General features: G+C 39.3%; 1 protein-coding gene and 1 long non-coding RNA gene across 2 annotated transcripts in view; one reads left to right on the forward strand and one right to left on the reverse strand.

The window, feature by feature from the left end:
* The window catches only part of LOC117203100 (uncharacterized), a 39,768-nt gene extending 13,660 nt beyond the window's left edge, over positions 1-26,108 (forward strand). The window contains exons 3-4 of the long non-coding RNA XR_007473058.1: positions 18,517-19,060; positions 20,271-26,108. This is a non-coding gene — a long non-coding RNA (uncharacterized LOC117203100). The remainder of the gene's footprint in view (positions 1-18,516; positions 19,061-20,270) is intronic.
* Positions 8,086-26,498, reverse strand: part of HTR2A (5-hydroxytryptamine receptor 2A) — a 59,874-nt gene continuing 41,461 nt past the window's right edge. Inside the window, exon 3 of the mRNA XM_004274591.3 lies at positions 8,086-11,801. Within this exon, the coding sequence (XP_004274639.1) occupies positions 11,002-11,801 (800 nt within the window). The 3' untranslated portion in view covers positions 8,086-11,001. The remainder of the gene's footprint in view (positions 11,802-26,498) is intronic.

A 26,498-nucleotide genomic window follows, 5' to 3' on the forward strand; every position in this document is an offset into this window, starting at 1 on the left:
TATAATTGGCAAAATCCTGTTCAAGGATCTACCTCTAATTCTCACAACTCCACAAGATATTATTGTCTCCGTTTAACAGATGAGGCTCAAAAAGTTTAAGTAAGTTTTTCATTTTAATATTTCCAGTAAATAGCAGAGGAAGAATTTGTTCTTTTTAAAGAAATATTTATTTATTTATGGCTGTGTTGGGTTTTAGTTGTGGCATACGGGATCTTTCCTTGCTACGTGTGGGCTCTTTGTTGTGGCACATGGGCTTCTCTCTAGTTGTGGCACTCCAGAGCCTGTGGGCTCTGTAATTGTGGCACAGGGGTTCAGTAGTTGTGGCATGTAGGCTTAGTTGCCCCACAGCATGTGGGATCTTAGTTCCCTGACTAAGGATTGAACCTGCGTCCCCTGCATTGGAAGACAGATTCTTAACCACTGGACCACCAGGAATGTCCTGCAGAGGCAGAATTTGAAGTACTGTCTATGTAACTCTTGAAAGCCCATGAAATTCCAAGCATGTTCCTAAATCTTTTAGCATGAGATTTAAAATACAACCTTCCCTTAATGGGCTTACCATGAACTTTAACTCATTGCAAAATTCACTAAGATAAAGTTCCCAAGCTCTGTTATGTAACTTCTTGTTTTTGTGAACCTAAGGAGTATGGAACAACTCAAACAATTCTTGCTGCACTGCAGGGGGAAGTATTTTATTAGATTATTTTTACTTATGTCCTATAGTTAATTCTCTCATTTCTTCTTAGAGTTTTGGTTTGTAGATAATTAAATCCATGCTCTTTTCTACTTACAGGTGTAAATTGAGCATCTTCCTGAGAGCTGCAGGTCCATGTATCATTCCGTGCCCTTCTTCTCCTAGGTATATCTTCATAACATTGGGGGATCAGGTGGTTGGAGGCCTATGTCGGTCCCATGGCATAAATGTTTCTAATTCAAATACTAAATGATTTTCTTCTCTCTCAGGCTTGGCAGATTTTTCCTCCTGATTTGTCTAATTTTCTTTAGATTGTAACATGGCTATTTTAATCACAGTGCGCTGTGATTGCTTGTTGAGGTCATCGAATCACGATTCCCAGGGCAAGTGTTGGAAAAGCGTCACCTGAGTTTGGTTTATTTCCCGTCCATTGTATTTCCCGGATTTCATATTTAAGCTTCTGTATTTTAAAGCAATGACTCTTTTGCAGATTGCCCCGTAAAAGAAAACTGGCTGGCTCACTTGTTGGTGACATTCTTTAAAGTGTGAATCTTCTGTTTTATAGATTAGGTAACAGATAGGAAACTGGAAATAGTTGTACCGGAAGGAAAATAATGTAAAGTAAGAAATGGGAGTGCTATTTGAAAGAGACAGCAACACTTACCAGAAGAGTGAGTCAATAGATTCTCTCTTTTTTTGAGAAGGTGTTGACTAGACACAGTGCTGACCCTTCTTAGCCCCTTGTGTGAAAACTCTTTCTGTCCAGGGATCCAGCAGGGGGAACATTCTGCCCCACTCACCACAGCTGGTTGGATTGCAGCAACTGGCCATAATCTGGTGAGAAGACTATTAGAGGGGCTCAGAACAAAATCTCTGCCCAAACCGAGAGAACCTGGACCGACCTGATTACCCTCTCTTAGAACTCTGAACAGAGGCGTATAGAAAAGATCAAGTAATGAGTGGCAGGTATAGAAGATGAATGAGATCATGGTGGACCATGAGTGAGGATGTGAAAAGTAAGGAGAAAATGAAGGAAGCCGATGGGTAGGAGCAGAGGAGGAGAGAGGGGCACCGAGAGGAACGGGCTGGAGAGAGTAGCTGAATCCCATGGAGAAGTGGGGAACTTGGGCCTGTGTAACCTCAGGCAGCCGTAGGTTTGGTACAGAGCTGATTGTGTTTTTCTTTCTGGGCTTCTGTGGGGCCTCTTTGACATCAGTGATTCCTGCTTGCTAGTTCCTATGTGTATCCTGACAATAAACTCCATTTATCAATGAAGGAACTTGATGGAGATTTTTCAACAAATCAGCAGGTCAACACTCATTTTAAATGGTACTTTGTACCCTCAGCCCAAATTTATTCTTTTATTTGTTAGTGCAAGAAATAGAAAGGATATATAGAAATTTACTTTTGAACATAATTCTACTGGATGAAGGGCATAGAGTTTACTCATTTTTCCCTTCATTTAAGAGGAACTTAATGTTAGTTATATTCTCTGGGCAAGAAGGTGAATCAAGAGAAAAGACAGCAATCAATCTATCATGACTGTATGTTATAAGATCAGGAATGCTCCTTTATAGAAAGAATGAATCATGTTGACGGTGAACTATATTTATGGGTTGAAATTGTGTTTATTCAACAAAGTCTAATTTAACCTGTGTTGTAAGTTAGGGACTTTGGGAGAAACTGTACCTTCACAAGGTTAGAGTTCTGTTGAGCTTGTTCTTCAGTTTAACTGAGGCAAAGCAGACTCAGACATAATGCAGGCCTGATGGTGATGTGCTCCTGCATTTCTGAATTAGGCAAGAAATAGGGCAAGGAACAGAGAATATGAATGTTGATTCAAAACCCGGCTCTAAAACTTACTACGTGTGAGCTTGGGCACATCACTTAATCTCTACTGTCCTTATATACAAAATGAAGATGATAGTAGTATTAAGCATGTAGTATTGCTTTGTGAGAATTAAATAAAATGATGTATAAAAGGACCTAACACAAGAATTGGCATCCAGTAAGGACTCAGATACATAGTTGTGAAGGCAGTAGTTGTATGTGTTATAGTGTTGTATTAGTTGTCATTATTAGTGTAGTCCAGAGATTGGCTAACTATGGCCCATGGGATTTGTCTGGCCTGTTTCTATAAATACTGTCTTACTGGGAGACAGTGGCATCCTCTCATTTGCTTATTGTCTGTGACTGCTTTCACCCTACAACAGCAGAGTTGAATGGTTGTGATAGATCACATGGCCCACAAAACCTGAAATATATACTGTTTGGCTCTTTACTGAAAATGTTTCCTGACCTTTGGCGTAGTAGAAACAGGAAACAGTAAAAACTTAACAGTCATACAGATCTGCTCTTGAGTTCTGATTCTACCCCTTAGTTTGGTGAAATTGGGCAAGTTTCCCTCTGAGACTCAGTTTCCTCATTGGTTACAATGAGACATAAATAGATGTTACTGTGATTACATATGGTTGTTGGAATGTATACAAATATTTACATCCGTATCTTCCTTTTACATTCCTTCTGCATTTCTCTCCTATAGTAAGGAAGGTAGGCTGATGGTTCTGGGTTTAATTTGTTTCCAAAAAAAGGTCAAAACATTGCTAATTTATGCTTTATGTACACATTATCATTTACCTATAAGTGGGTAGTTGTTCTTCATCTGAATTCTTAGAATCAAGTAGGATTGCTCAAAGCCATGAGCAACATTAGCTGTTACTAAATTTAAATTAAAAATATTCTTCTCCAAGGGGAAAATAATTTGTCTTTCAAAGTCATTAAAACAAATTTCTTAAGGAACGTTAGATAAATGCACCCATAGCTTCAATATTTATTTATTATGCTTAATATAAATTGAGATAACTTGATATTTACATCATGGTTATGATTAGAATTCTAAGGTTGACAAGACTTACTCCTTTTGAGTAGTCCTAATGGGTTACTGGACTTGGTCCGATCCACCTGGTGAACGGGTAGAGGAACAAATGTGGTCATAGGTTCCACTTTCTACTGCAGACAAGTGCAGGGATGAATTAATCATAGTCGAGTTCTCTGGTGATTATATTTAAGGGCTGACTATAACGTGACATTTTCATGCAAATCACTCTTCTTTCTCTTCAGTATTAAAAATGTTTAGTTTTCCTAAATTTGTCATACTCAAAATCACTCATGAATAACTACTTCCTATTTTCCTGCTAATTCAGAATAAAAAACATCATATTTAGAAATTAAATACTTGTAGATATATCCCATTTTTAGAGGTCAGAGAGGCATATTATTAAATGTGTGCATGCTGAGCAAATTAGTTTTGTTATCATTGTTTTTTAATTTCTTTTTTCTTCTATTTAAAAAATTCTTCTTGGTTTACTTTTCTATGTTGACTTAATTCCCGTCTTTTGGATATTCTTTTTTATATACCCCATTGTGAACCCTGGGTCTTAGAATGCAGAACTTTAGTAGTGGAGCCTGGAGATGGTGATATTGAACATTTTATCTAATTTTTAATTTATAAAGAAGACAGGATAGTTCCTCATGAAACATCTTATTTCTATTCTTTAAAAAAAGACTTCCCACATCCCCAGACTTCCCACATTTAATAATGTCTTAGGTATAACATGCACATAGTAGACCCTTGCTAATAAACCTGTTGAGAGAATAAGTGAATTTGCAATCCTGGTTTCTCAACCTGATTTAAATATATATTTGGTGATATGACCAGGTAAACAATATGGTCCATAAACCAATGGGCCCTTCTTAGATCCATTTTTCATATAAGAGGAGAAAAGTAGAGATTGGGTACCATGAGGGAGGTCTGAATCCCATAGCTGACTTGGATGCTACTAGGCCATTTTTGTATAGAACTCATACAAAAAATGGGGCTAAATAAATAGAACTCATACAAAGAATTGATCATTTGCCTGTTCAGACTATACAGTGCTTTTTTTAGGTCTTCTACAGCTCCGGTAGGAATGATATTGGCTGACCATAACCATCTTAGCAGAGCTGAAAAGAATTATCTGCATCATGCTTCTGAGTTTGATTCTGTATGAAACATGTATGCTGGTCAGAGAAATAAGTTTAGATGTGATTGTGTGATACGAACATATGTTTATTTAAAAATTGTTACTAACCATAATAATACCACTTGCTATTAAGGAAGCATAATGATTTTTGAGACCATGATTAATTACCAACTGGATAAAACATTCATGCAAGATCTTGGCCAGGTGCTGTTAGCTCACCTTTGATTTTAGTTGTACCCATGGTGCAGAGTTCCAGGTCATCTCCTACTGCTGGTGGAATTGGGTCCTAACTGTCTGCAGTAACCTTGATACCACACCCTTAATTAGGATTTTACATCTTCTTTACTTCTGTCTGCTTCCTGGGAGCACTTCCCACATAAAACAGTCTGCTGTCAAGTTCTTGTCTCAGCTCTGCACTTGGGGTCACCCCAACTAAGACAAGATCATCTGAATAATAACATATTATTACCTTTCAACATCTGAAATAAATGTGGGATAGGAAGTACAAATTGTACTGTTCTCTAGAAGCCAGAATAAACACCCCCTTTAAGAACTCATAATCTTAATTATAAATAAAAACTTAAATAACCTTGGCTCACTTTCAACAAAAATTTAGCTTTTGAAAAAGATTTTCTCTGCAGTGTGCATTCTAAATCTATTTGGGCTTTTAAATTTTAACTGCTCAAGGACTCAGATAGTGGGAACATTTGTTCTACAGCAAGCCTAGAGGCTATTAAAAAGAGTAGCCTGAGATCAGCTCGGTGCTTTGTGACTGCCTGGAGGGGTGGGATAGGGAGGGTGGGAGGGAGGGAGACGCAAGAGTGAAGAGATATGGGAACATATGTATATGTATAGCTGATTCACTTTGTTATAAAGCAGAAACTAACACACCATTGTAAAGCAATTATACTCCAATAAAGATGTAAAAAAAAAAAAAAAGAGTAACCCAATATCTTGGAGCAGCTAGAAACTACAAACGGAAGGCTGACTTGGAGAAAAACGCCACAGCAGGAATCCTACCTGTTAATATCTGACTCTTAGTCTCGTATCTTAGAAACTCCTTAAATCACTAACAATTGATTTTTCTCATAAGATTCCCATATAAAATTAAAGCTGTCGTTTATTTGAAATTCATCTAAAGAATTTAAGAAAATGTGAGAATTGTGGGTTCCAGAATATTCCTTGCACATGAAGCTGTCTTCATGTGCAAGGTTCATCAAAGCTGTCTTGACTGGACTCCCTAGCACTCAAAGAAGCATAGACTTAGACCCTGAAACGATCATTGACTCTCAGTCCTTCATAATACTCTTGAGGGAAAACAGGTTTTGACTTGTCCAGCGTCAGACAGTAACAGCAGACCTAGGTTTCTTGCCTCAATCTTCTGCTCCAGTGGGATCCCATCAAATCCTGAGGCTCCAACTGGATGTGAAAACTTCCCATAATGTGTTGGCTCAGGTGGACATACTGGTGTTAAATATCAAAAAGGAAGAACAGAGCTAAGATTGACATGAATACTATTCAGGGAAAATAAGGAAGCTATTTGTTTTTGCAAACTGCCTGCAAAGATAATCAAAAATTAACAGAGAAGTTGTGTCTTACTGCATATTTACTGGGGCAAATATGCATTGAAAGAAAGCTTAGTAATATTATTATTGTCCTCAGTTTAGAATGAAATCTTTAAAGTCAAGTATTTCAAAATCATCGTTATTATTGTGGATTAAAATTCAATGTTAAGTTATAAAACTTTATATAAATTATGAAGTGTCTGAAGGCACCTGTTTTTTTGCAGGTCATTTGAGCAATACCAGGAAGATGTTTCTTGCTCCCCGATTTCTTTCTCACTTGTGTCTCTGGTGCCTAAAATTTTTGCTTTTTGTTCCTGCCTTTTGGTTTATCTTCATGGTGGACAGCTAAAGGGATCTCAGTGAGAGACAATGGATTACCAGCTTGAATTACTTATTAGTGATCTAGCAAAGAGGAGAAACCTGAGGGAATGGCACATAAAGTAAATAGGTTTTGATGTAAGCAGCGGAGAACCAATGAAGGGAACTCTATGGTGAGAACAAAGCAGAAGCAAATAGCTGTAAAAAATGAGAAGCATTCAGAGAAAGGATAGAAGCTGTTGAATAATAATGTTGCTTATCCCACAATTTTGTTTAGAATTTGCTCTGATGGTTAATAATGTATAGAGGCTTTTTTTTCTTTTTAATAACAACACATTTACAACATTTATACAGTGTTTTACAGATTATCAAGCACAGCCATAGCCATGATCTCATTTAAGCAACATTGTTAGTTAGCCAGGACAGGTGCTAGTAGTTCCATTTCAGAGACAGTGAAATTGAGGCACAGGGTTATTCAATGACTTGTCCAAGTTCATGTAACCAGTGTACAGGGAAGCTAAGATGGGAACTTGCATCTTTTGGTTCTGAGCCCAGTGTTCTTCCTCCTGTACCGAACTGAGCAGGGGAAAGAGTTTATGCTTCAGAGTCAGGCTTGCACTTGTCACTTTTCTTGCCAGCTGTGTGACCTCAGGCATGTTACTAACTGCTCTGAATCTCAGTCTCTCCATCTATGAAAAAGAGTGAATAATAATACCTACCTTGTAGACTTGTGAGGATTCCATCAGGTAAAGTAAGCAAAGCAGCCAGCTTAACGCCTGGCACATGATAGGTACTCAATACATGGAGCTGTAAACACCTGGAAAAGATACATACTGTCCCTATTTCCCTTTCCCTACATTTAGAGGTGAGATGATGAATCAGAGCAACTTTCCTGTTTATTCAATGATATAGCGTCTCCTTGGTTTACTTGAATTCTTGAAGCTAGCTCCTGCAAAAGTGTGTGTGTGTGTGTGTGTGTGTGTGTGTCTGTGTGTATAAATGTATCTGTGAATGTCTTCAGGTACACCTGTACACGTGTACCCACAGGTGGAACCAGACATAGTGATCAAACATGGAACATTTGTCTGCTACAGATAACTAGAAACGGGATCATTACTATAAATCTAACTCAACCAGGTGGGTCCTAGCTCTATGACCAAGCCCCAGAAGCACAGGCTTTGTACTCTCAGAACACCTGGATGGTACCTGGAGTTCCCAGCCTGATGACATGGGAGGTTTTGGGCAACTTTCTTTTAGCGGACACAGCTATAGACTCAAAAAGTTGCATTTATTTTTGAGTATACTTTATTTACAATTATTCATTCTTTCGTGAAATCTTTTAAAATAGCCTTGATTAAAATCATGACATAAAAATCTTCGCTGTATTTGTTACGTATGGCACAGAATAATTTAACACTTTATAATATGTTTCATTGATGCACAAATGGAAGAAGCACCTTGTGCAAAATTAGTACAGTAACTTAGTTCAATTTGGCTATGGTAGCATTTTAAAAAGTGACCATGAGATGGTGCTGTGCCCAAGTAGATTAAGTGTATGCTTTAACGTGAAAGTTTTCCCTAATTATGGCACTTAATTCTACTCTTTAAACTTAGAAGAATCTACCATTCAACTTAAAGTAGAATAAGGTTGGTCGCTTTAACAATATTGACTAGGACTGAGTCCTTTGATCACAGACCCATGAATAATTCAAGGCTGTTTCCCTGGAGTGAGGGGTGTGTTAAAAAGCCTTAGTGGGACTTCCCTGGTGGTCCTGTGATTCGGACTCCCTGCTTTCATGGCCCAGGGCGCGGGTTCAATCCCTGACTGGGGAATTAAGATCCTGCAATCTGCATGGCGGGCCGAAGAAGAAAAGAAAAAAAAAAAAAAAAGAAAAAAAAAAAGCCTTAGTAATCAGAACGTCCCCAGACTAAACAAAGGGCCCAGAGGTACCATTTTATTTAGGATCAATCAACTATGTAAAAGGAGCATTGTTTTCACCACCCTCATAGAATTGTGTTAAAAGTCTTCCCACAAAATTAGGTCAACATCCAGTTTATTTAAAGAGCTGACATTTCTGTTACAATCTGCTTTGACAGCAATGGAAGGTCATAGAAACATTAGAACATGAAATTCACATTTAAATTGACATGATACAAACATGCACACGTGTATATACTGTGTTTTCATTAATGACTTGCTTTTCCTCCATATAAATATATAAATACTGAATAAAGTGCATGGGAACATGTCTGTACAAGAATACAGATACATGTTTGTCTATATACACTTGAATAGATAATTATGGAGAGAAAAAACATAACACATTTGTAATATATATGTAGTCAAAAGACTTATCAGGCAGTATTTATGTTCATTCTCATCAAGATTGAGTATATGGGTGTAGAATCTGTAGTCTTTTCTCTAATATGTAATGAGATGGGCAGAGTTATAAACTAAGGCAAAATACATTAGAGTAGAGACTTTTTAACATTTGTATCAGTTAGTATGGTATAATCATGAAAATAGTTTAGTTCAAATGCAGCCTAGATACTAGCAGCTTATTATAAATTCTAGCTTTGAAAAAAAACCCTTTCAGTGTACCTAAAAGGACATAATTAGGACAGACCTAATGCATTTCCAAATTACACAACAGAATCCCCCACATTCTTTAGTTTTCAAATATATAGTTTTTTCTAATGGCATACAGCAAAAACTATTCCTCATTCAATAGAAATGCTTCAGTATTGTCATCACATATCTAACATCCATTCCGATAAGAATGTGCAATTTAACCTAGAGTAATAATATCAAGGTGAATTAACTGCTGTTAATCTCTGTCTCCTTAACAAACTTTTCTATGAAACATTATATTACTGCTTTTTGGGGGGTAGGATATCCAGTGTCAGTGAGTAATAAATGAGTTTGTTTTCAGGAAAGTGGAATAATATTTTGCTCAAAACTATGGTAGTCATAGTTGGGGTCCAAGTTGAAGCTCATATTCCTAAATTAATTGCAGATTTTGACCTCAAGTGGTATTTTCCCCCTCCTTTGGTTGGTTGGTATTTGTTGGCAACCAGTCAGGAAACTTACTGAGAAAACTACCCTTGGGGTTGAAATAAACTTGTTTCTAAGCCAGGTGAGAAGGAAATAAATTGAACAGATTTTCCAAATGTCTGTTAATTACTGTTTTGATAAGTGCCATTCAAATTAGGTCCTTTTCTTTAAAGGCAAAGATCTTGTTTTAATTATTTTTATATCCTTAGTACCTAGGAAATTTCTTCACAGATGGTGTACACTCAATCAATGATTGTGAATCCAAAGCTGAACAGTTTTAGTAAATAATATAGATTGATCTGAAAGCATCGATTTATCTGATGGGTGCCAACAGGTGGGTCACCTGCGTTTTACAGAGATGTCCTAAGACTCTACTGCTGTCAGTAGCCAAAAACCTGACTTTATTCCTCAATCCTGACACAGTTACATCAATACCTCTTACTGCTCAGAGGAGCGCAGGCATGATGCAGTCATTAAAGAGCAAGTTACCAAACGCTTCTGTGGTGCTCTTAGGAGAAGCAGTTTCTAGAAATGTATCTGGTAATGTTTGATTATCCTTTTGATAGTTTACCTAATAGAGCAAACACTTAAACAAGACCACACTGGAAATTCAGAATAAAGCACAAGTAGTAGAAGAGAAAGCAGCAATAGTTATTAAATAACACTTAAAATCTTGTTCACTTCTGAGAAGAATTAATTTGAAGTGCAGCAAATGCCAGCAACTTTGTGAATATTGCAAAATGGCATCTATGAAAAAGCAGGATTGAAAAAGTTGTCAAGTATTTCTTTTAAGTATCTTAGCAATACAGATTTCATAACACTGTCTTTAGTGTCTTTTTGTTATTGTCATCCAAAACGTGTATTATGGTAAGTTTTAAAGAGAATTTTTTCTTTGTGTAAGAGGCCATTATATTCATCCAATGTTTCACTATTTAGAGCTATTTTTGTTTACAGCGACAGGTAACCAACTCATGCCATCAATTAACAACATAGTAGCAAGTTTTTCACTTGCAAATAGAAGAAAATTTAGATTTATTTATGGCCTCATTGTAATTATGCAATAAAAGCTAATTATTTTAAAGACATATAATTTACAATGTTAAAAATAATATCATAAAGCTCACAGCTGAAATGCTGTCAGAATATTTTTGAAGTGCACGTTTTGTGGCATTGAACCCTGCTTTTCACTGACATAATAAAATGAGGCATATAGATATTATTGTTGGTTCCATTAGACTGGCCTAATCTTTTCCAGTCTCCCTATTTTCTTTTCTTTTTCCTTTTTCCTCCCAGATAAGGGGAAAATTGCTCAGTGTGCCCTCCGCAGTTGCCATGGCAACCAGTCCATCACACACAGCTAACCTTTTCATTCACTGTGTTGATATTATCTGTAGGAGCATCTTCTGAATGTTGTTTTCCTAGAGCAACCATAGTGCAGTCGTTATCTGTCGTCTTGTCATCTTCCTTTGAATTCTTTCTTTGTCCCATTTGGAGTTGACTAGACTTGTAGGCCAAGGCCGGGATAGTGTTCACTAAAATTAACTGCAATGGTTTTTTATTTTCCTTGTACTGACACTGAATATACCTGGAAAAGGCCGACCTGTAGGTCTTATTGAACAGTGTGTACACTAGAGGGTTGACCGCTGAGGAGAGGTAACCGATCCAAACGAACACGTTGAGCAGGGCTCCGATGACATCCTCGTTGCAGGACTCTTTGCAGATGACGGCCATTATGTTGGTGATGAAGAAGGGGCACCACATCACCACAAACAGAAAGAAGACGATGCCCAGCACCTTGCAAGCCTTCTGTTCGTTGCTGATGGACTGCATAGTCCTCCTGCCATAGGAGCCTGGCTCCCTGTGGATGGACCGCTGGAAGAGCTTTTCTGAAGACAGGGAGCCCTGAGGCAGGAAGCTGAAAGAAGCTAATTTGGCCCGTGTTCCAAGATCACTCACACACAGAGTAGCTTCTTTCTGGAGCGACTTGATGGTTAGAAAGTAGGTGATCACCATGATGGTTAAGGGAATGAAAAAGGACACGAAAGAGCCAATCAGGACAAAGTTATCATCGGCGAGTAAGCAACTCCCTTCCTTAAAGACCTTCGAATCATCCTGGAGCCCAAAGACTGGTATTGGCATAGATATACCTGGAGTTGGACAGAAAATGAAACATGATTATTAAGGAATGGAGTATATGAAGGCAGGAGCATCACCACATAATGGCTGTTCACAGGATTTTATATTAGCATTGTTCAAAACTTAACACAGGGACTTCCCTGGCAGTCCAGTGGTTAAGACTTTGCCTTCCAATGCAAGGGGTGCAGGTTTGATCCCTGGTCGGGGAGCTCACATCCCACATGCCTCGTGGCCAAAAAACCAAAACATAAAACAGAAGCAGTATTGTAACAAATTCAATGAAGACTTTAAAAATGGTCCACATCAAAAAAAAAAATCTAAAAAACCGCTTAACATATGCTTTCAAAGAGAATTAAAATTCCCTTGGACTTACTTACCTGTTTTATAAATATATATTACATGGTTCCTTATATTTACATTGCCCTATATAGACAATCCTTTACTTATAAAGAAATGCAATAAATCTAAGTTTAATTTTTTTCATGCTATATTTATCTGATTATAACATTATACTTATTAACTGAAGAAGAAACATAAAAATGACCAAATGATGCCACCACCCAGAGATAATCATCATTAACAATTTGATGATGTTTATTTTAGATACACACACACACACACACACCATGCATGCACATTTAAAAACAAATTCAGATTCTATTTCATATACAATTCTATAACACTTTTTTTCACCTTACGTATCATGAGCATGGCTTATACAAATAACTTCATAAAATCAAAAACAAAATATATTTTCTGGGCTTCCCTGGTGGCGCAGTGGTTGGGAGTCTGCCTGCCGATGCAGGGGATGCGGGTTCGCGCCCCGGTCCGGGAAGATCCCACATGCCATGTGAGCGGCGGGGCCCGTGAGCCATGGCCGCTGAGCCTGCGCGTCCGGAGCCTGTTGCTCCGCAATGGGAGAGGCCACAGCAGTGAGAGGCCCGTGTACCAAAAAAAAAAAATATATATATATATATATATATTTTTTTTTTCTTTCTAGAAAATTTGGAAAATGCAAAAAAGTAACAACAAGTAAAGAATAATAACATGTATTCCTGCCAGTCAGGGGCAACCATAATTTACTTTTTGTGTAGTTTTATTCTTCCATTTCCATGCATATATATATATATGTGCATGCAATATTTTATGTGCAGTTTTATATCTTCTTATTCCATTTAACATTAAATCATAAAATTGCACATATCTTAAAGTATTTTTGAAAAACATGTTTTCTAATGTGAATTTAAATTAACTTTAACCAATTTTGATTCTTTTTAAAAAATTTTTATTATGGAAAAATTGTAACATATACAAACAACACAAAACAAAAGAAAACAAAATCCAGCACAATGAACCTATTGCCCAGCTTCAGCAATGATCAGCTCAAGGCCAATCTTGTTTCACCCATATCCCTACTTGCTGCAACCCTCCCATGTTATTTTGAAACAAATCCCAGACATCATATCATTCAATCTGTAAACATTTTAGTGTATATATATATATATATATATATATATATACACACACACATATATATAAGCTATTCACTCTTAAAAATCCTAATACTATCACAATACCATTCCTACTTCTAAGTAGAAATTTAATATTTCCTTAATATCATTAAATATAGAGTTGGTGTTCACATTTCCAGTGTCCCATAAAAGTCATTATATATTTTTAATAATATTTTTATAAGTAGCACATTCCAAAGGGTGGATTACAAACAAGTAAGCAGCCAGAGACTTTTCTTATTGACAGATACAAATTTGGGTACGTAATGAGACATATATATGGGAACGTGAGCCGTGGTCAGTTGCTTTGTCACTCCCATTTGGGGAACCTGTAAAGGTCTTAGGCTCAGGCAGAGGAGGGAGCAGAGGGAATGAAGGCAACAGTTGGCCTCTAATCATGCTAATTTCTCCCCCATGATGATAGGACCAGCTGGCCACAACCACCATTGTACAGTTCGGGGCAAGTGGGAATGTCTTCCTCTACTGGCCTGGGACTGGTCAGGCCAGGCAATCATGTGTTTGTCATAAAGGAAGAATCAGGATGATGGAGAAAGGAGAGGAAACATGATTCAAATACTCTTTATAACTTAGTTTAAGGTTGCTTCCTTTGTGAAGGGTAGATACCACAGGGGCACCCTGGGAGAGGCAGCAAAATTGTCTTCCTAACTCTTGCCCATGTTTTCAGCTCCTTCAGAACTGTATAATAGGGAGTATCCTGGTCCCTGCTTCTGACCACCCTTTAGAGTCTAGTAAGTGGTCACAATCCAGCCAGGAACACAGGTTCATTCCAGAGGTGGGAGCTACCGCTTGCTTGACTCTTGCTATCCGTGGAAAAACTTCCTTTGAGGATCTATAATCTAACTTCTGCATACTCAGAACAGAGCTTATCACCATCCAACTATGGATTGGACTGTCCTAACCTCGCGTCACCTCACACTGGCCATCCTTGCAAGGAGGGTGCATTAGCTTGAGTTAATGTAATGCTTAACACAAATCTCCCCCAGTGACATTCGCCACTATCTTCACAGACTGAGTTGTCAATATCTGTCACTTGTCTGTGCAGGGCCATCCCAGGATTCGTGGAAGGTGGAGGCAAATGACGTCAGAGCCGTTCTTAAGGGCACTCAGTGTGGTTGATGACTCTTCATTTCCTTCATTCCTCTCTGTCCCTGGCCTGTTTCTGGGAACATTCTGTGGGCCAAGGAGAGATGGAAGAAGTGTGGCTCCAAGAGGGACATCCTCTGAGATTCAGTTTTGCTTATCCTTCAAAATACTCTTGATTGTAAAAGTTAAGACACGGTTTCCAAGAAGAGTGTTTTGTTGTTCTAATGTTGGAACATAGTATCTGTGAAAGGTGTTGCCTGTACTAATCTACAGGATCTTTGTTAGTGTAGTTGTTCACTAATTAGAACGGATGCAACCAGCATGCCTCCCTGGATGTGGTGAGGATAAAATGAATGACATATGCGGAACACCTAGGACAGTGCTTAGTGCAGAGTAGATGTTCTACCAATGGTAGGTAAACATGAGAGTAGCTTTCTTTGCAGGATTATTCAGATTAAATACACTAACTTGATTTTTCTCTAATTTTGTTCTATTTTGCTTGGCTTGTGTATGCTGGACTATAATGTATAACAGATCTTAAATCAAACGAAGTTAAAAAAACTTTTGGCTATTGTCTCTATAGTTAATAAATAATGATGTAATTATTATCTTCTGCCAGGGTGACAAAGGGTCTCAATCAATTATAGTTTTGTACAGCTACAACTGTAGATTGCTTTTCTAAAGTGATGAATTATAGCCATTATGATTAGTCATGATATACAGAAACAAAATATCAACTGTCCAAGAAAAAAGTATATGATTTTGTTATTCAACTCTTGGGTGTGCATTTTCCTGATTAATACAAAGGAAGTCACCACCTTGAGAGCCTTTTGCCCTATTTGTTTGTGACCTGGTAATTTATATAAGTGGCAATTCTCAATTACCAGAAGATAGGATTACCTAAAACACCAAATTTCAGTCACTTGGAATTCATATATGTACCGTGCCCTTGTTTGAGGAGAAGACATACTTTCTCTCTCTCTCTCTTTCACACACACACACACCACCCCCTCCAGAATGGCCCAACTTCTGTGGTCAGGGAGGGAAAGGGATGATGGAGCCATTTCACTGAAGTGCAGATTCCTCCATTAGGTCCCTGGGATGAAGAGCCGTTTCAAAGCAGCTGGGGCAAGAGGACACAGATAGGTCATCTACTAGGGAGACCTTGGTTTGGAGGGGCAGAATCAAACTGATTAGGTCTTTCAGTGGCCCATTCCTCTTTATATGTAACAAAAATATCTTGAATGCTCTCAAATACCGTTCTTTTCAGTGTCTTACTCATAGTAGATGGTAAGCAAGGGTTTAGGGAAAGAATACCTAGACAGTTAAAGCAATACTCTATAAAAGAGGGGGAGGGATTTATGGCAAAGAACATTTAGATAGACTTTGTGGGTACAATAAGCAATTCAAAAACAAGCTCCTACCAAGAGAGACGAAGATACTCCCTGATAGCCAAGATTGTGGTCACAGCCATCTCCAGTGCATTAATTTTCTGATTGCTTTGTTTGATAATAGCTGCTTTTGGAGACCTGAGATCTCCTCTCACTTGAAATTTCTGCATATAAAGCATTTTCCTTTATGAACAAACAGACAGTAGCTTGAGCTACGTGACTCTGCATTTTGTTCAACATATTTTTCTGAGGAGTGGAAAACAGCAATCAAAATTCAGTATGAGTATTGGATACTCCTTGCTCATTTTTATTTTTTTTAATTCAGACTAAGACAATGAAATAATAGGAAACATTGACACCCAGGAACATGAAGGCTTTGGCTGGTGTCTTTCTTTTAGGGTAGCCCTGCCTAGTCTTTGTGTATAAGGTTTGCACTTCTGGTTAACATGTTACCACAGGATAAATGGCTCTAACTCTGTAGCACTGGCTGTGAAAAGCAAGCTTTATTCTTAATCCTAGATTTTTACACTTTAATATTTTGGGACTGAAGGTACTTCTGAGACAGTGTTTCCTTGGGAAATAAGAAGGTTGATTTGCTAGGGAGAGATCCTCCGATAGGGAACCAGTGGGAATCCCCAGGTCCTCAGGTCAGGTAGGAGGTGGAGAGGAAAGAAACAAATACTCAGGACTCCCGTGAAAAAGACCAAATCTTGGTTCATAGGTTTAATTTCCCCTGAAACTACTACTTTCCCTTTGCATTTTAACACATGCTGAATTTTTTCAAGTTATAAGTACGGATTTACTAGCAGTTTGACAGAAAGTGAATACTAAAGGCTGGTCATCATACCACAGGGAGAGAGAGATTGAATATATAGGCCAACTGGGGCTGGGACTCACCATCCATCTAATACAGAGTTAGCTCTGAGTTAGCTCAAGAGTTGCTGAATTCCTTATAATTGATGGTCTGCTGACAGGGCAGGTGTACATAGCAGTGAAAGCGAGACATACATCTCACTTACCCAAGAAATTGTATATTTCTTCTTAGACTAATTCTGAATATCTCTGACAATAAATCGTAACTTTTCAAAGTACTTTTACTTGTATTCATTTACTCTGAATTGATTTTTTTTTTTACAAAATTGTAAAAATACTAACCACATTGCCCTATAGGCAGATAAACATTTCATTATATAGAAAAACTGAGGCTTAGCCAGCTTAAGTAATTTATTTAGAATCACACAGCAACTTAGGGGGAAAAATCGAGACTCAGTCTTAGGTTTCTCAGTTCTTACGGCTGATTATTTTTATCTGCTGATTTGTTTCTTTAATGGTGGTTATAAAAGTCTATGATTATATCAGAGGTCCTTAACATCGGTTTTAGGAAGAGAGTGATAGTCCTAAAATCTGCAAAATTTGCATTATGTACACTGTTTTGGAGAAGATAGAGCCTTCATCAGATTGTCAGAAAAGCTTCTGCTCCCAAGGCTTTAATAACTACTGAATTATATGAACACCTTAACTATAGAACGTACACACACTCACACACACACACACACACACACACACCAATGATTCTCTACATCTTGATACTTTCTTTTTCATTCTTTCATCTCAAAGGCGAAATTTCCTCTAGTGAGACATTATTTTTGAGGCCAGACAGATATTTTAAAACTGAAATCCTTATAACCAACACCTGTTTTTTTTTTTCTTTTTTCAATATAGCAGTTATTCTCAACTATGGCTGCATATTAGATTTACCTGGGGAGCTTTTGAAAATTACTTTGCCTGGGCTCCATTCCCAGAAGTTCTGACATTAGTACCTTAAACAATACTAATGTTCAGGTCCCACAGGGACATTATTATCAACACAAAAGAACACCCAGCTGATGCTAATCTACAACCAGTGTCGAGAACCTAAGAGGTATAGGATTAAAAGTGTAGTAAAAATGTGTTTATTTTAAAATAAAACCAAATCAAGTAAAGTTTTACAATTCTGCCCTTTGCCTTCATTAAACACATCTATGAATTTTCCAAGGGGCTCAGGCTAACTTCCCGCAGCAAACAGCAAAGGAACATGGGGAATTGATGGAGAGGAAAAGAAACCTGCCCTTTATCCCTCCCCCTTCCTGGGCAGGAGTTGTCTGGGGGTCGGGGTGGGGGGGGAAGCGTTGAGTGAGGTTATTATGTTAAGCCCCAAGTCCTTGTTTCAATTCTTTGACTGTTATGACTGAATCTCCAAAAAGCTTTTAAAGTTTGTGTTCTGCCCTAGTCCATACATGATACTTGGAAGAAATGCTCAAAGCCTCCTTGTGGTACAAGCAGTCGTGCACTCACTGCCGCAGCTGGTGGCCTTGGTTCCCGGTCCTTGCTTCCTAGAAAGGCGATTTCTTGCTCTTCTGACCCTCGCTCCTTTCCCATTGTGTTTCATAGCCCAGAAATTGTGCTTTTTTAAAATTTAATTTTTATTTTATATTGGAGTATAGTTGATCTACAATGTTGTGTTAGTTTCAGGTGTATAGCTGAAGGGCTTTAGTTATACATATACATATATCCATTCCTTTCAGATGCTTTTCTCATGTAGGTTATTACAGAATATTGAGTAGAAGTCCCTGTGCTATACAGCAGGTCCTTGTTGATTACCTATTTTATATATAGTAGTGTGTATATGTTAATCCCAATCTCCCGATTTATTCTTCCCCGTCCCGGCCCCCCCCCCACAGAAGTTGGGCTTTTAATGTGACGATCTTGCACTGAAAGGTAAAGAGATTGAATTGTGACTCGTCAAACATGGATTGTCAGCTGTCACTGGGACACCTGAAAGTCCATCCACATCTCTCATCCCAGGCAGATTGGCATCCACCCACCACCTTCTTCCCCTGACAATATGTCATGAAACCCAAATAGAATCTGAATGATACAATGGAATTTGAAAAAATTATCAGAGCCTCATTTTGTTGTTGGAATCACAGTAAAGCTACTTTTCAAATTCTTCCATTCAACTTGTCATCTGTAATAAGTGGATATCATCCTATCCACCAACAGAAAAGTGTTCTTTTCTAGACTGCATATTTAGCAACGTGCTCATGAGCAAAGGTTTATTTGCCAAAAAAATTCATCTCTGACCCACATGATGGAACCTCATCTTTAAAGAACTACATCCTTCCATTTGTTTAAAAGGGGGTAGATTTTGGAGTGGTTCCTTCTGAAAGCTTGGAGAATGAAACTCACATGTGACACCTCATTTCAGAGACTCTGATCTAGAAGGTGTGTGTAGAAATGGTTACAGCGTCTGAAAAGTGAGCTTGTAGCAGGTGCCTTCATAATCCAGGCCTATGGGGAGTCCGTTATTCCCCCAACCTCTCTCATCCACGGCTTCACAAAGCACCACATTTATCACATTACGTTATGAAGAACTACAGTGTCCCTAATGCTCGAGCCATTACCAACGACGGAGCCCACCCTACCCTACAAGGTCTCTGTGATCTGGTCTTAATGTCATTATTCAACCTTCTCGATTTTGACATAGCCATGTGGTGTGCTCTCTCTTCTTTATGTTATATCTTGAACTATTCAGGAGGGTATTACACGTAGCTTGACTTTCCAGCTAATCACATAGTGTGGTCTGGGTAGCTCCCGAGATCCCTCTGTCCCCACTGTGTCTTCCCCCAGTGGCGTGCTTGGTATACTGCAGTGTCCCGCTGCTAGAGTGAAGGGTCCCATTTTGCGTCCCTATAGTACCTCGGTGGGTCAACTATTAATCCAAACTCGAGTTGTAGAGGCACAGAGATGCACAGCAGGGGAGACTCCTGAGGGCATGGGCATCGGAAAGAAGCCCATCATAGGAGAGAGACACAGAGAATAGCTTGGGATGCAGGTCAGAGAGGAATGTGGTGTCCATGGCATGTTGAGTTGTTCCTAAAAGACTTGAGCACCATGGGGGAGGGAAGATGCACTGTACATAGTATCTGGGAGGTATGGACTCACTTTTTCATTTTGCCCTGGACCAGTTCTGATGCCACCCATTCCCCTGAAACGCTCTACCAGCCCATGGTGAACTCCAGAATTTCTCTGTAGCAAGGACCTAGGGGTGGCAGCTGGCTGGGTGTGGGGAGCCAGGCAACCTGTCTTGTGGCTACATTTGTTTTTAATTTGACTGTTTGATTATTTGGGGGTGGTCTGGAGGCTGTAGATGGAGATCATGTTCCCAGACCATATTCTACGTTTCTTTTGAGACATATCTCATGACATCCTTCTTTCAAGACATCCCTTGTATGAAGCGTTCCCCAAATTATTTCTCTCTGTAATAAGAACTCCTTTTTTCTTACTCTCTAGTCCTTCATCACCTCCATAAATAATTTACACTGAGCTAACTCACACTTCTAATGCCTTAGAATTTTTCTCTAGAAATGTCATTTCAACCATGTGATGATAATCTCATTAATGGCAGGGATATCATTTCTTTTACTTATGGCAGGTCCCTCCAGCATCATGCAGCTCTGTTCATACTTGGAGCTTAGTAAATGCTTGTGGGATTAGTGAGCAAATGAATGAGAAGAAGAGAAAAGATAAGGGATTATAAAGGTAAAGTATAATCAATTTTATAGACACAACTTGCATTTCTGGATTATCTCAGAATATTTTCCTTCATTTTTGCCCAAAAACCAAATGAGTAAATGAGGTTACCAATTAGCCACATAGGGCAGAAAGAGGGAAAACTGATATTTATGTGACACTTAACATGTATACCTTGTGAGAGAACTATGTATAGGATTAACCAGCACATGTGCTGTGCTGACTACCTTAACAGCTAAAATCACAAGGGAAAAGATGGCTGTGAAATGCAGCACCTGAGAGAGAATCAGGAGACCTGGGTTTATTCCTGACTGTCCTAACTCATAGATCTAGAGCTGTTGTTTTTCTCAAAGCTCTCTTTCAAGTAAATTAAATAGGTATGTATTAGGAAACTAGAGCATGATACAGTGGGGAAAGCACAGACTAGGGCATCACAAGACACAGGTTTGCACCATCACTAGCTGAGTGACCTTAGGCTGCTGAGTTTTAAAGCCTCCCTCTGGAAGGTGGAGATAATAAAAAGAGGCCTTCCCTAATTTACCTACAGGGCTTTGGTGAGAAAACAGTGAGGTGATGTGTCAATTATTTTGTAAACTCTTAAGTTCAAAGTGATTATTATTAACTTGGCACTATGCTTGATTCTGTGGGTACCACAGAAGACCTTTGAGAACCTTCGTGAAGTCTAAGATCTTGTAGGGAAAATGAAATAGACACAGGTGATTTAGAAAGACAGCAGTGCAGGATAGAATGAGATCAACAGGCAAAACAGGTGACGGGGATAAACACTCCTACACGATGTCAGAATGTGATGATCATTGTGGGTTAGTGTCTCCAGGAAAGAGTTGTGTAGGGGACAGGATGGCTAAGCTGGGTCTTTTGGGTGAATAGACTCTGGACAGGGGTCAGGTCCAAAGGCACGGAGACAGGTATACGATCGCTGTACATCCGGGGCCGAAGTGCACTTGGCGTTGCTGGGGCTGAGTTGAGCTGGGTTTGGCAGGCAACTGAACTCAGGAGTAAGCACATATGCTCATCAGAGGCCTCAAGAAGGTCCTCTGTCTGTGACAGCAACTGTTTTAGTCATTCATCCAGTGATCAAATATTAATCGAACATATAGTGAACTAGGTACTTTAGGAATCGAGAGGAAGAAGCTGCTTGAGTCTATAATCACTACAGTTCAAGATTTTCGGCTGTCGTTCACAAACTCATCAATCCAAAGCAAGACTAGGAGGAAGAACATATGAGGTGTAAACAGAAAATCTAGGTTTAGCACTGGCATCAAATTGTTAAAATGCAATCAAGGTAAATCTGTATCTACCCTGGATATATTTTTTTAAGGCAGCTATAATGCAGGATAGCAGTTCTCAAACATTTTGGTCTCAAGACTCTTTTACACATTGAAAAATTACTGGGGACTCCAAAGCGTTTTTGTTTCTGTGGGTTACATCTATAAATATTTGCCGTATTAGAAATGAAAGCTGTGAACACTGAAGATAAGTTATCAATCCATTTTAAAATGAAACGAATAAACCCATCATATATTAACATAAATAATATTTTTTATGAAAAATACTTATGTTTTCCAGAACAAAACAGTGGCACTGTTTTGCAGTTTTGAAAATCTCTTTAGTGTTTGGCTTAATAGAAGACAGCTGGATTCTCACATATGCTTCTGCTTCAGTCTGTTATATTGCATGTCAGGTATCCTCTGGAAGATTCCCCTGCACCCTCATAAAAGGATGAAACGGAAGAGGGCAAATGACACTTTATATTTTCCCAGCTTTACTGATATATATTTGACATATACCGTTGTGTATGTTTAAGGTGTACAATGTGACGATTTGATGCACATATATTTTGCGAAATGTTTACCACAATAAGGTTAGTTAACACATCCTTTACCTCACATAATTACCATTTTGTTGTTGTTACAGTGAGAACATTAAAGCTCTACGCTCATAGAAACATTCAAGTATACAGTAAGTATTGTTAACTATAGTCACCACGCTGTACCTTAGAGTCCAGGACTTATTCGTCTTAGAACCAAAAGTTTGCACCCTCATTTCCCCCAACCCTGGGGTTGCTAACCATCATTTTACTCGGTTTGTATAGATTCCACATATAAGTGAAATCATACAGTATTTGTCCTTCTCTGTCTGATTTATTCACTTAGCATAGTGCCTTCAAGGTCCATCCATGTTGTCACAAAAGGCAGGACACAAATACATATACACCATATTTTCTTTATCCATTCATCAGTGGACACTCAGGTGTTTCCATATCTTGGCTATTGTGAATAATGCTGTGAAGAACATGGGGGTGTAGATAGCTCTTTGAGATAGTGATCTCCTTTACTTTGGATATTATTATTACTATTATTATTATTAAAATAGTATTGACCTCCTTGGCTTCCCGAAAGCATCCCGGAGATCCCTGGAACCCACACTGCAAGCCACTGACGTGTAGAAGAAAAAGCCACCAGCTTCGAATCAGAAAACTCAAGTTTGGATCCCCTATGACCTTAAGCAAGCCACCTAATGTGTCTGAGCTTTTTCTCCCATAAAATGGGGGATTTGGGCTATCCCTGGTGGCGCAGTGGTTGAGAGTCCGCCTGACGATGCAGGGGACACGGGTTCGTGCCCCGGTCCGGGAAGATCTCACGTGCCGCGGAGTGGCTGGGCCCGTGAGCCATGGCCGCTGAGCCTGCGCGTCCGGAGCCTGTGCTCCGCAGCGGGAGAGGCCACAACAGTGAGAGGCCCGCGTACCGAAAAAAAAAAAAAAAAAAAAAAAAAAAAAAAAGGAGGATTTAATAGTATCCCCATTAAAGGATTCTCATGAGGACTATACATGAGAATTGCTCTACTGGTTATAGTAAATACAGAATTGTCTAGCAGACAGAAATAATAGAGAAGAATGTTCGACAGCCTTTCTTAGTGTGCAGACCAGCTTGCTGTCATCCTTGCAGCTTAGCTTAAAATCTGTCTTGCTTGCCTCTTTTGCACAGAGGTCTGAGAAGAGGGAACCAGTTCACTAGTCACTACAAGGGCCATGTAAAGCAAGACCATCTCCTAGACTGGCTGAGAACAGACTCCTCTGCTCTGACATTTTCCACAACTAAGTAGCAAGTGGTGAAAATTTAATGACCTCTTCTGCAGATGGTGACAATTAAGTCAACTGCCACGAGTACTGAGTAATGGGTGTGCAATGTGATATGACTTCAGAAAGTACATGTTAGGATTCACAGAGCAAGGATATAAAAGAGTTTTCTCCTGTGCACTTCCTCTGCGGGAACAAGGGCGGCCTGAGGACGTCTGGGGCTTCTTTCACAGGTGCTGGGATTCGTGGAAATCAGCACGAATGGCTTTCTCCCAAGGCAGCCCCAGTGAAAGGTTCTCCAAGATGGATCTACCACTGCTTGCTTTATCAGTCATGGATTTGGGTTTCAAGCAATAGAAGCTGATTGGGCTGATTTAGCAGAAAATGAGTTTAATAAAATGATACTGAGTAGTTCAAAGAATTCTTGAGAGGGCTGGGCTCCAGGCTAAAATTCCAGGAGTAAAATTGCATTGCCGACCTGGTCTGATGTGGAAACTTCTGCTCTTTTCTTTGTCCACTGAGCATCAGAGCCTCCTGCCTCGTCAGTGTCACTTCTTTACTAGGGGATCAATCATGCAGCCACTGGGAACCTGATGGCCCAGCCATCAGGCAAAGACATCATATTTGTTCACTTTGCCCTTTTCCACATCACAGTTTTGCCAGGAACCACAGTTTTGCCATGGTCTTTGGAGGAACCTAGACCATGAGCCAATGTCCTAGCTACCAGGAAGGCTGGGAATTTGAGTTCTGCCTCTCGGGAATTTCTCCAAATATAGAAAGGCTAGTTGAAAGAGACAGGCAGCTATGACTACGGCGGGTACCCATTTCACTGGACCTAGGTATGGCCGATTTGCAGCTGTTTTAATTGGGCTCGGTGTGGGGAGATGCCTCGTCCAAAGATGGCAAGGCTGGAATTTCTAGCCTTTTCCTATTTTCCTCTTTTCCCTACGATTGTTCTCTTTCTCCGTCAACCCTGCAGTCGGCATATGTTCAAGTATCTAATACTTAAAAGTAAATCAGTCTGGAAATTACATACCAGTAGCTGTGAACCTGAATGCATACGGGACTAATGTAGTCATATAGCTGGGTTATGGGTTGGGGTATAAGATGACAGGAGAGTGGTGCTTGGAAAACTGAACAGGACAATTGGGTTCAATTAAGAAAAAACACATTGTGCAAGTCAAACCAAACAGATCTCTGGGCCAGACCGAGTTTTCATTTTTCAATTAGCTTGGCATAGGTTTGAAGCTTTAAAAAGTGTTTTGCGGTGGATTCTTCTATATTCACATCTCTTATAGGCTTCTCATCTTGGCCTCGTCCTTGGGGTCACTGTCCCTGTCCTGATAAACCGACGCTGTTTCTACCATAAGGCTCAAACACATTTTAATTTTTGTTCCTAAGTCCTTTGATCAAGCAGCGTCTTTCTCAGCGTGGGTTGCAGATGCACTCCCCTTGGACTCAGATCAGTGCTGCTGCCACACAGGTGGATAAGCTCTTGTTCTGACAGGTGTCCCTGGAGGAGGGGGACACAGAAAGTCCCTAACTAGTGACTCCCGTTTTTAACCTGAGCTGGTCTTCTGTATGGCCCTCCTGTCTTAGCCCCTCTCTCTTTGAGCTGGTAGGATACTAGAAGCTTCTTAACAGCTTCCCACTCTTATCCCCCATCCATCTGGTTGGCCCAGACCTCCAAACTTCCCAGCCAGTTTAAGGGATTCTGAGATGAAGAGCTTTGGGTTTTGATTCTCCTAGACTGTGTTTTCAGCAAGTGCTACTAAAAGTACCACTCTGTGAGATTTCATTTACTCTAACTTCTACAAGGTTATTCCTACCCTGAAATTTTACTGATGTTGGGGGAGATAAAATTTTTGTAACAACTGTTGGTGGGAATGTAAATTGATACAGCCACTATGGAGAACAGTATGGAGGCTCCATAAAAAACTAAAAACAGAGCTACCATACGACCCAGCAATCCCACTACTGGGCATATACCCTGAGAAAACCATAATTCAAAAAGAGTCATTTACTACAATGTTCATTGCAGCTCTATTTACCATAGCCAGGACATGGAAGCAACCTAAGTGTCCATCGACAGATGAATGGATAAAGAAGATGTGGCACATATATACAGTGGAATATTACTCAGCCATAAAAAGAAATGAAGTTGAGTTATTTGTAGTGAGGTGGATGGACCTCATGTCTGTCATACAGAGTGAAGTAAGTCAGAAAGAGAAAAACAAATACCGTATGCTAACATATATATATGGAATCTAAAAAAAGTGGTTCTGATGAACCTGGGGGCAGGATAGGAATAAAGAGACAGACATAGATAATGGACTTGAGGACATGGGGAGGGGGAAGGGTAACCTGGGATGAAGTGAGAGAGTAGCATTGACATGTATACACTACCAAATGTAAAATAGATAGCTAGTGGGAAGCAGCCGCATAGCACAGGGAGATCAGCTCGGTGCTTTGTGACCACCTAGAGGGGTGGGATAGGGAAGGTGGGAGGGAGACGCAAGAGGGAGGGGATATGGGGATATAGCTATACGTATAGCTGATTCACTTTGTTATACAGCAGAAACTAACACAACATTGTAAAGCAATTATACTCCAATAAAGGTGTTAAAAAAAATTTTTTTGCAACATTTGGAGAGACATTTCTCTGGTCTAATGCCTGCTTCTGAACGCTGCATCTTCCCTAATCTAAATGTGACCAAAGCTTGCAGAAAGATGTACTAATATTGGGTTAAAAAGTAGCTTTAACCAAGAAGTTTATCCAGTTGTTATCAAGAGGATGGTTTACTGGTTTTTAAAGAGCTGAAATAGAGCTTAATGATCATCTAGTGAAGCATCTTCTTTTTACATTTGATGAACAAAGGTAGAGAGATAGTAAGTAAAAAGAGTGAGAAAAAAACCTATATTTACAGATGTCCACCATAGATAGTATAGGCACTGTGTAGGTGTTCACAGATGTTAGCAAATTTCATCCTCACAAGGCACAAATGAGCCAGGAATTATTATCCCCATTTTACA

The sequence above is a fragment of the Orcinus orca genome, chromosome 18 (assembly GCF_937001465.1).
Source record: "Orcinus orca chromosome 18, mOrcOrc1.1, whole genome shotgun sequence".
Lineage (NCBI taxonomy): Eukaryota > Metazoa > Chordata > Mammalia > Artiodactyla > Delphinidae > Orcinus > Orcinus orca.